Here is an 11,532-nt window from a genome sequence, read left to right as displayed (position 1 = left end):
CCTAACATCCAATTTACACAGGGTATATGTTGGAATTTCATGAGTTGATTTATCTTCATAAATATACAAAAGACATTCAACAGAATGCAAACCTCTGCCACCTTTTCCAATATACAAACCTTCAGCATGTATAGCTTTTCATGCTTATTTGTCATTTACCCTTGGTCTTTTTTCTTTGAGAAAATTCAGGGATGTTTAGTAGATGTTCTGGACGACAGACACCTTTTCACCCACTTTCTCAGCACACAACTGTGGCATATGTGACCAATATGGATGGTGGCGCTGTCCCTGCAAGGCACTGCTCTGACCATCGGGGAGTAACTTGGAGATCAGTGTCTTGCCCAAGGACAGTTCAACACATGGACTGCAGGCACTGTAAAATGAATGTCCAACCTCCCATTTGGGAGACAACTGCTGTACCCCAGAGCCACAGCAGCCCCGTGTTGGTATATTTCAGGCTGAACAAGGCTGACATTGCACAAGCATTGCTAAAAACCCATCTATGAATAATTGTTGCACTGGGAATTACTTTGCAAGCTGTGTTTTCTGTGTATTAACATCTGTGTAAACTTGTCATGCTCAGACTGATGTTCAACAGCCACAGGAGAATAAGTGTATTGTTTGTGTATTGTCTATGGCTAGTTTTTGTGAAATGTTCTTTTTGTTTTTTTTAAATGCCCTGACATCCTTATGGCCACATTTCAAACTCTTGTCTTTGACCACAGCACTGAAACATTTTACTGGATTTAGTCCTTGTCAAACTATTATACACTGCACATTATTATGTAGCTCCTGATTACATTTCCCAGACAAAACAGCATCATTAAGACACTGTGGTGCATTGATCAGTTGCTCTGAACACCAGACCTTTTTCATCCTTTCCCAAATATAGCATTGCTAAGAGGTTGCAGCCATTGATTGGTTGTGCAGGCTGCATCCTTTGCTATATAAAATATTATCAATAAGAGGTTCTGGTGCCAAGCATTGATTAGCTTTAAAGTACCGCTGCAGGTTCTTTTTCCAATAAAAAGCAGGGCTGTAACATATTGATTGGTTAATAGGTTGAGAAAATAAAAAGAGGGTTTCTCAACACATGTTGTTTAGTTTAAATGAGAGTGCAGTTTTGCAGTAGGTCAGTGGAATTTCCTATGGAATGCATCGCCTAGTTGCACACTGTACTGGTCTCAGTGTGCCTTAACAGCCACTGTTATGTAAGGTATTGATTAGTTATATACATTTGTCATGAATTTGTTTTTTTTCAAATACAGAGGGAAATGCTATAAGAGAAAGAAGGCACCAGAATCTGTGTTGTGAAAGCCTGTTTTCAGGCCAAAGTGACACCTCGGAGCTCTAACACCAGATGGGTGATTCTGAAGAAGGAGGCTGCTGGCCAGTGTCCCACTGAGCACACACACAACCACCCACCAACAAAAGAAATACCCACTCACATAGTGTAGGTATCAACAAGTCCCTGGGAATCATTAAAAGACCAGACAGACTGACTGACTGACAGACATGTTACTATGCTAACAAAAATACAAGTAAACTGGATCCCAAATCTCCAGGGGACAGTGCAAATCCATCACAAAAGGATGGGCTACAAGATGTTTTTTTGTGTAATTCATGTGGTCGAGGAGTCAAACAAACACCTAATATCATATGGACGCAGCCGGCAGGGACCAGTGTAGAAGTGTAGAAACTTTTTCAGAGAATGTACTGGTAAACAGTTTCACCTTCAGTCTTCACATCACTGTTGATACAAACTAATATTCCTGTTAACCTCACACTCAAATGTTCCCAATGAGCATCTTGGCACATGTTGAGCAGTTAACATTTGCCCCAATCAACTTACATTCAGCTACAAGCCACCCAATGGAGGCTGAAGTCTGATGGAAGCAAACTGCACAGTGTTATTGGCAGAACACGGGGATACAGTCCCGAGAAACCACACAGACACGCTCCATTCTTCAGCGTTGAGAGGGTGTCCATGAAAATCACAAGCAGAACTGATGAGTGACCTTCCAAGAACATGCTTAACATAACATTAGCAACGTGCAAATGGCCCTCCCATCTTGCAAAAGCAAACAACCGATCAACAAGACGTTAACTACATTCATCCTTCTAAATGTGGATGTAAGTGCATCCCCATCCATCTGTTTTTCTTAGACATTTTCAATTTGCATATAAAAAACTGTATGTAAATGCAGAACTAAGAGATCACCAAGATGTTTTTACACTTGGCTGAGGTGGAAAAGCATATCAGTGTATCAGTAAAAGCAACATGTGACACAGTGCAAAAGAAACAGAAGCTGTCAAACCTCTGTTCCACTAAAGAGAAGACAAACAGCAGCAGATAGAAACATCAGATTAAACTGATGTTTCCCCAAATCATACACGAAACAAACAAAAACACTCGTTTCATCATGTTTTTAACATTGTTTCTAAAATTACACTTTAAATTCAAAATTGAACTGATTTTCTAAAACTTATGTCACCTCCTTGTGATACAGTCTCTTCATGAAAACCAGCTGTTTATCCCGATCACTCCATTCACTTAACAACGGATGGAAACATCTGTGTTTTTCCACCAGATTTTCTGGAAATTCATTCAAAATTTACACGACATTAAAAAGTAAAACTTCTCAATATTATTCCTTGAAATGGTTTTCTTTAGGGATCTACTCCAGCCTTTGTGTTATGTGATGAGTGGACATTGAATGTTGTGAAGAGGATTTTTGGGTCTCTCTGGGATTTGTCTTTTGACGGTGAGTGGCTCTTATCTGCGGTTTTCTTTGAAGTTTCTTCCACTGCAACTGGAAAATATAGAGCCTCAATATTTCCTTTTTTATTGTGTTTGCAGTCTAAAAGAAGTCTTATAACAATGTGTGAGGCAGGCCACAGAGAAAAGCTCAGCAGTGAACATGAATCAGAGTCGGTCTGGTGGCTGGCAAAGCCTGATTTTTAAGGTGCTAAAGGCCAACACAAAAAAACACCTGGCTGAGAAATGTGTCCAGTGACAGCAGCACAGAAAGGAGTAAACACTCTGACCTTTACTCATGAAGATTAGACAGCGACGAAAAAGAAAACAAGATCAGGGGGAAACAACTGAAAGACTGAGAGGCGCTACAAGGATTTACTGTGTCAGATATAATAGAAACAGAGGTGAACTGACGACTGACAGTCTGAACACACTGTCATGGCTGTCACTTTACATCAACCAGGCCTCCCTGGTCGCTCCCTCCCAGAGTTTGTTCAGCTCTAACCACCCGCTGCTCTGCCAGCCAATTACTGGTATAGCTCATTATCTAGGATTTCTCAGAAACAAAACAAACCCACATTTTAGTTGCTTTACTTTGTGAATTTTGTCATACAGTCTACAGCTGTGTAAAAACAGTTACATCCTATTTCACATTAATTTCAACCATTATGTCATATGCATGGATGGATTATGAGACAATGAGCCACTGGGTACAAACACTTCTTTGACACTTCTCACAGACTGAAGTCATTCTGAGTCTTCTTGTCATTGTTTTGTTTTATTTTGCATCTGTTTTTAGCTATTAATTTGTTAATTCTTGCTGGTTTGCATTGCTTTTATTGATTTTGCACTTATTTTTACTTGTTTTATGTCTATTTTTTGAGTTGTTTTGCATCTCTTTGTATTTGTTTTGTGTCTCTTTTTGTCATTCCTTCATATTTTTGTAATAGTTTAGCTGTCTTTGGGTCTTTACCCTCTCTATTTATTAATCTTGTCATTTTAGAGGTATTTGACTGATTTTCCAACAGAAAGGTTAACAGTCCCTTCACAGTTCTCTGGTCTAGGGGCCAGGAAACAGTTTTATTGGGCTCAAAAGCTTCCTGTTCCCTGGGGAAACTTCAGGGCTAAAGAGGCACTGTATTTATTTTTTCCATAATATATTATGCATTCCAAACCAAATTACACTTTTTCCAGAAAATTTCCTGTAAATTATTAAAAAGTTATTATAGAGTAGTAAAATAAAACATCACACATTAATTTATGCCTGTTCTCCCTTAAAAGAAAGTAGGACATGCTTTCTATTTATCTTGCAAGAAAGGGTACAGTTCTGTTCCACAAAACATTCAAATTAAGTATAAACTAACTTAAAGTGGGTTTATAATCTCACTTCTCCTGTAAGGACTCTGACACCTGAAAGAAACTCAATTTGTCTCTGTTGTTATTAGAGCAGAACAGCTAGTGCATGTAAGAGGTGAGGAGGAGACGTTCACAGACTGCAGAGCTCTCCTTCTGCTTTACTGCTGAAGGGTGACCAAGCCTGAGACTGTGGGCCTTTCTGGATGGCAGCATCACTGTAAGATGGATGAGTAAAGAAAGGACTACTGTATCATTAATAATGCACTGATATTCCACCTGACGGGAACATACAAAAAGAAAGACACGAGTAAAATAAAGAGTCAAGTGGGAAGGAAAAGGCACAGGAAGAAGTGAGATGGTACAGAGAGAGAGACAGGCAGTGAAGTGATCAGGCGCTGTTACAGACAGACAGGTAGCTGAAGAGAAGAGAGACAGGTTATAGACTGAGAACGAAAGTTGATCATCTGCATGAGAATAGGAAGCCTGGGTGGTAATTCAGCAGCCTGATAGCATGTCAGACATACAGACACTCTCATGGGCCTGATGCAGCAGCAGATCACAGCACATTTTCACTTGAGTTTCAAGGGCCACACTGGAACTTTATGAATTCAATAAAGTACAGTGAACACAAACATATGTACATCAGTGCTTCATTAATTGGCAATCCATACACACTACCAGAACAGATTCTAATTAAAATCGAATTTTAGTTTTCACTTAATGTAGACAGTTGATTACTGTGGCAGAATAATTCTTTTTAAAGACTGTGCCAGTATAACTGAGGCAGTGTCACTGATAACACAGATGTCAGTGTTGCCTGAGAAAAGAAGATGTTTAAACACAAAGACTGCTGTTAACATTTGGCAAAAAGACAAAGCTGAGTAAATTAGTTCTTCCTGATGAAAAAGTGAAATGTGACAAAGTGTAACTAATGATTACATAAGAAAACATTCTGTGCAGGAGAACAGAAGTCAATTTATCCAAAGAAGATGAGGGAAAGGGACAGAAAAAGGAACAGTAAGAGGATAAAACCAGGCTGATGAAATCCAAATGAAGAATAACACAGGCTCAGGATCAAAACAGCCCAAAATAGTGAGTCATTCACTCTGCAGGTTCTTCTTTCATCTTCAATCAGCTGCTTGCCTGAGCTTTTCAGCCATTTCTGCGCCCAGATATAAAAATGATGCGAGTGCACAAAATAGTGTGCCACCTTTCAAAAGAAACTGCTGTGTACAAAAGAGAATACCAATCTCCACGCATGCCTGATGCCAGACATAAACATATCTATCACTGCCGAGCTGGGCCGTGTGCGATTAAACAATCTGGCAAAAAAAGAACCTCAAAGGGGGATTTTTGGATATTTAAGCTGAAGCATTTGTCTGTTGTGATAAACAGATGTCCCAGCAAAGCCACACAAATCAGCTCAGACTGTACCAAGAGGCTGCATGCAGTGACACAAAGGCTGCTTTGGTGCTGGTTCATAAACTTGGGCTTTGGACTGTTGGTAAGACAAACCTTGAAGATGTCATCTTGGTCTGTCAGAAACAACAACAGTGTTTTTTTTTCATTATTTACAGGCAATGTATTTTATTGGCATAACCAAATGAACTGATGGATAAAAAAAAAGTAGTTGTTATTTGCAGATTAGTAAACATCCTCTGTTCAGGCTCTGCTGCTTCAGGTCAAACTCTTGGTGCTGCAGATAACAATAAGGTTCTGTAAAATTAGACATTAGACATCTTAGTATTGAATCTGTACACAGGGTCCTGGTGCCATCAGGTCTCCTGTGACCAGCTCCAAGTTTAAACTCTGACAAACATGAGCAACAAAGTGTCTCAGAGAGTTGCTATTAAATAAGATTGGTCATGTAGAGATCCATCACCTGGAGGTACACAAATCTGAACTAGGTGATAAAATTGTTATAGTAGTAGTAATGTCTGGGAAGTTAAAGCCCACATTTAAATACCTGTGTTTATTTTAGGTAGCATTAATTCAAGGGCTTTGATAATGTTAAGGTTTAGTCTCCCTCATCAGGAGGGTGAGGGAGAACTGAGGCTGGACTCAAGAGTGCTGACCCAGGTGCTAGTAAAAAACAGGTGGTTTATTGGTGGGGATTACAAAAAGGAATAGAGTTGAGGAACACATACAACCAGGGCTGAGCAAATACAGCTGAGGAGAACAGGACGACCAGGGGAGAAGACAGGCTAACGGCAAAAAAACAGGAGAGTGGGAGAAACAGGATGGACATAGATGGGGGACGGGGGACGGGGGAATAGACAAACTACCGGCGAACAAAAAAAGACATCCACAGCACAGGAACTGTCAGCGTGGACGTCTAGAGACGTGTAACACAAAAACAGGTAACTAACGTACAAACTGAGATCCACAGCACAGGAACTGTCAGCGTGGACATCTAGAGACGTGTAACAGAAAAACAGGTAACTAACGTACAAATTGAGATCCACAGCACAGAAACTGTCAGCGTGGACGTCTAGAGACGTGTAACACAAAAACAGGTAACTAACGTACAAACTGAGATCCACAGCACAGGAACTGTCAGCGTGGACGTCTAGAGACGTGTAACACAAAAACAGGTAACTAACGTACAAAATGAGATCCACAGCACAGGAACTGTCAGCGTGGACGTCTAGAGACGTGTAACACAAAAACAGGTAACTAACGTACAAAATGAGATCCACAGCACAGGAACTGTCAGCGTGGACGTCTAGAGACGTGTAACACAAAAACAGGTAACTAACGTACAAACTGAGATCCACAGCACAGGAACTGTCAGCGTGGACATCTAGAGACGTGTAACAGAAAAACAGGTAACTAACGTACAAATTGAGATCCACAGCACAGAAACTGTCAGCGTGGACGTCTAGAGACGTGTAACACAAAAACAGGTAACTAACGTACATATTGAGATCCACAGCACAGGAACTGTCAGCTTGGAAGTCAAACGACGTGCCACATACCACACGACTATAGGTCAGTTACAGGGTATGGATATTAGGTATGTTAATGCTCTGGCAAAGACAGAGCGTCTGTCAGAGGTATAAATAAGGAGTAATCATCGGGATGCACCCCAGTTGTGTGCACCGACAAACGAGTCGCTAATTACTGGAATGCAACACAGCTGAGGTGCAGATCCCACAGGATAGAGAAAGCAGAGGAGAGAAAGGCGGAAGAGAGGCAGGTCGCGCCGAGCGGACCTGACAGATAATCTTTGTTCATTTAGAAAGCAGAGCTGCTCCCCTGAGAACAACTGGAGGAGGTGGAGTGTTTGCTGCAGCAGCAGCACGAGGTGGGAATCAAATGGGGATGTTTATTTATTTAGTAATTTCCTCAACAAACAGCTGGGGGTGGGTTTTACATATATACTGTAGCTGGGGAGAAAATGTGACTGTCTACCAGTCAGAGTCAGGTGTAAAAAATGTTGTAGTGTATTAACATGTGCACCCAGGTTATGATGCTGTCAGCAGCAGGCTGGTCAGTCACTTCACTCCCACTTTCTACTCTTGGCATGATCCTTATTGTTGAACACAGCTATTCTGAGTCATGTACATGTGGTTGTTTGTCTACGTGTCAGCCCTGTGACAGACTGGAGACCTGACACTGGACCCTGCCTCCCGTCCAATGTCAGCTGGGATTGGCTCCAGTCCCCCAATGACCCTCCTCGGGATAAGCAGTACAGATAATGGATGGATGGATTTAGATGAGACATTAGTTAGCTAAGTTATTTCACTACCTAAAGACTCTTTCACACAAAAAGAGAAAGAGTCTTTCACATAAGTGCAAGAGTAATTACATTCTCTTAATCTCAACAGAATGTTTGAGCATGTAAACCACTTACACTTTAGTCATGTGATGTAGCACTATGTTGTTTTATATTCAGCCTAAGAAGCTCTTCCTCACCTTCTCTCCTGTTGAGTTTGGCGAAGCCCGGTGCATGGCTGCTGGACAGATGGGAGGAGCTCCTGAAGGACGTTGGAGGCAGATTAGACACCAGTGGACCGTCACACAACTCTGTCAACCAACCACAAAGCAGGAAAAACCATGGTTAGGGTTTCATACTTGTTAAAATCTAAATTGTTTTAAAATACTATATTTTGGAAATGTGAAGTGTCATAAAAAGTTTTAATCAATGTGTTTGTTAACCCAAAATGTGTGTTTCAGGTTTGAGCTTTCATTGGAACCTCAGAAAAACCTTTTGGGATGCTCATTATAGTCAGCGCTGCCATATACAATATTCACATTTTCAGGTTTATAGTCATTGCTCACTGTATTATATGATAATGCATGGCCCTGTTCATCACTGGCTTCTTAAAGTATTGCCAAAAAAGGTCCAAGTCTTGTTGTACTGATCGTTTTAAATCACTGCTGATATGAATGTATACAGTATGTAAATTCAGGCAAATCTCCATTATAAGATTATAAAATTGCTTACACACGCATACACAGGACACACAACAGGACACACAACAGCCTTTTGCTGTTAAAAATGACTCAGATGTAAGTATCCTCATTACAGTTGAAAAAGAAGTAATCAATACATTATTATTTCAAAACCATGGGTGAAAACAGAAGTATTTGAACCTGCTGTCTTTACTCCACAATCATTTCATTACAGTTGACAATTTGGTATTTTAGCAGTTTTCATCCAACTCTAATGATATGTTTGGTAACTTCACCAGCTCTTAGAAATATCGCATATTTCCCTTCTCTTGGTTCTTGACTGTATCATTTCACACGTCAACATGTCAAACAAGTTATTAAGAATTCATATTTCAGCCCTTTCTGTCGTGCAGTTGCACACATTTCACAGGTGAATCTAAATATTTAGATGAGAGCAAACCTTCTGACCTTATTACCCACAGACACCTGAACGTGCCACAGCAGCATCCAGCAACAAAATAGAAGAGACTCTGTATAGTGGAAATAGTTTGACAGAACAACCAGAACAGCTACCCTGAATGATGGTGGTTCAGAAAAGCTGAATACCAAAAGTAAATGCATCACAACTACTTTTTTTCAATAGCTTCTATTCCTTATCCTCAGCAGACTATCATTACATGAGTGATGTTCAGCTAAATCTTGTGTTATAGGAGAGTCAGTAGTATGTGTTCTAATGCTATGTTTATGTTCACTCAGTCTGTCTTTCAAGCGTCTCTTGGTGCGTCCAATATAGAAACACTTACAATGTTTGAGACTGGATGAGAGCTCACTGATGCTGAGGAGTGAAACCTTGTATCTCCAAATTATCCAGGCTTATCAGGACCACAGAAACAGAGCACTGCTTTCAACTTGAGCACTGCACATTTTATTTTATCCAGTGGGTGTTTAATACAATCGCTCGACACACAGAGAGGCCAAAATCATAGTGCAAGGTTTTACCTGAGTGCAGCTTTGTCATCGCTCCCAGTCTCTGAACATGTCGGCATGAGTGGCAGAGTGGAGTCTAATCAGTGAGAAGCAGGTTTCATGTGGCTCAGCTGGAAACTGGTCTTTCAGCTGTAACAGCTCCATATTAGATGAATGAACAGTGCAATACAGTCCAGTTGGATGAATGAACGGTGTAATTCTGCCTAGATGGGTAAATGGATGTTGTAATCATGTGGTGTTATGGAGATGAATGGCGCCCTCATTACAGGCTGAATACTGTGCTGCCAGAAGAAACCTTCAGGTTTCACACATTTGGTTTGTGGATGACTGACAGTAATATTACACATCCCACAATAATCACTAGGGCTGGGTATAATTCCAGAATTTTCACTAGTAATACCAATATTGTTGCCTTGACACCGATACTGGTACAGATCATTAGTTTTACTTTTCAGTTCCTTGGCATTTTTGTGCACTCAAAGCAGTTTCATAACATGAAAAGTTAAACCTATGAGAATTAAACCTAAGTTCTTTTAACATTAACATCAATACATAAAAGTGCAGAAAAGCATTTTCGATGCTTGATGATACTGAAGTAATTCAATCGATGCCATAAAACTCTCGAAGTTCAATATCCACCACTCATAATCATACTCTCCTGTAAACATGCACGACCTTTATGGCATCAGTTATCACAAGGCTCCACCCTGTACTCTTACTGCAGCCAGTTCATTTAGTTAAATTTGCAGTACACTGAGAAAATTCACTAAAGAGGAAAAAGACAGTAGAAATGAATATTTGTCTCATAACAAGGTCTGCACAGTGTTGTTATATTTCACACAGACATACACACGGATTCATGAACATCAGCTCAATTAATATTCATGGCTTTTCCTCTCCAGCTCCAAACTGTAGCTAAAGCCAAACTAATGCTGCCTCCATCTACAGCCTCTCTGTTAATGGATGTTGTTCTCCACTGCTAAGACAAGAGCCAATTACTGTGATTCACACTGCAGTTCGATCCCAGCCCACAACTCTGACAACAAGGCTTTAGCTTCCATTACTCTGTCAACATTAGTGTACTTCATCTCAACAGCAAAAGGTCTTCATCTGCCTCTTGATATCACCACTGCAGTATAATGATTTACTTTTTAAAAGGGAATTTTGACAACAACCAGCAGAACAGGTGGGTTTAATAAATTTATCTTGAAAAGGGCAACGCACTTTTAAAAATGAACTGTGATACTTTGTAGAATATAGAAAGGGTTAGATAGGCTGGCTGACTTTTGGTGCAGTTATTTCTAAATAATAAGACTACACTCCCCATCATGCCTAATGGGTCAATGAAGAATGTTGCACACACAATAAAACAGTACATGTTAGAGACCAGAGGTTGCTCTCTGTTAGTTTCATTGTATCATATTTTTTTATTTATTTTTAAATGTATTACTTCTTACTTTGCGCACTTGTTTCCTCCTTTGATGGCCTATGAGGTTTAAAATAAACCACTATTTAAAGTTTAGACTGATAACCCCATTTAATGCATATTTTCTGCCATAACGTGGTTTATAATGAAGACAGAACCCTGAAATGTTCAGGTAAGATACACAGTATAACTGCCTACAATTACCCTAAAAGATGACCTGGGTATGATCCAGATCAAGGATCTTAGGGTACATTTTGTGTCTGGATCTCTCTTTTCACAGAGGACCCATTTGTGAGAGTGAATGTTATGTCTTGGTGGAGGTACATGTGCTCTCTGAGTGCCTTTGTTTTTAAAGCTCTTAATGGCCTTGCTTCTCCTAATTTAACATAACTTTTACTTGCCCGTATGCATGAAAAAGCTGCTCCTAGAAGGCCCGAGGATGAGGTGTAAGCACTGGGGTGACCATGCTTTTACTGTGGAACAGTCTACCACCTGATATTCCTTCTTTTACAAACTTAACACTTTTTAAATCCAAGTTAAAGACTTATCGAAGACTTACATATTTACACTGCCTTTTAGTTCCTAACAGAGTCCTGACGTTTTCAGT

At 40.1% G+C, this 11,532-nt stretch overlaps 1 protein-coding gene across 1 annotated transcript in view; it reads right to left on the bottom strand.

Moving 5' to 3' along the window:
• LOC109974505 (contactin-associated protein-like 4) overlaps positions 1-11,532 on the bottom strand; it is a 79,775-nt gene that overhangs the window by 52,691 nt on the left and 15,552 nt on the right. Inside the window, 1 exon segment of the mRNA XM_020624715.1 lies at positions 8,033-8,143. Within this exon segment, the coding sequence (XP_020480371.1) occupies positions 8,033-8,143 (111 nt within the window).

This window comes from Monopterus albus, unplaced genomic scaffold (assembly GCF_001952655.1).
Source record: "Monopterus albus unplaced genomic scaffold, M_albus_1.0 scaffold335.1, whole genome shotgun sequence".
Lineage (NCBI taxonomy): Eukaryota > Metazoa > Chordata > Actinopteri > Synbranchiformes > Synbranchidae > Monopterus > Monopterus albus.
Note: the sequence above shows the minus strand (reverse complement) of the source record. Positions and strands in the feature narration are given on the sequence as shown.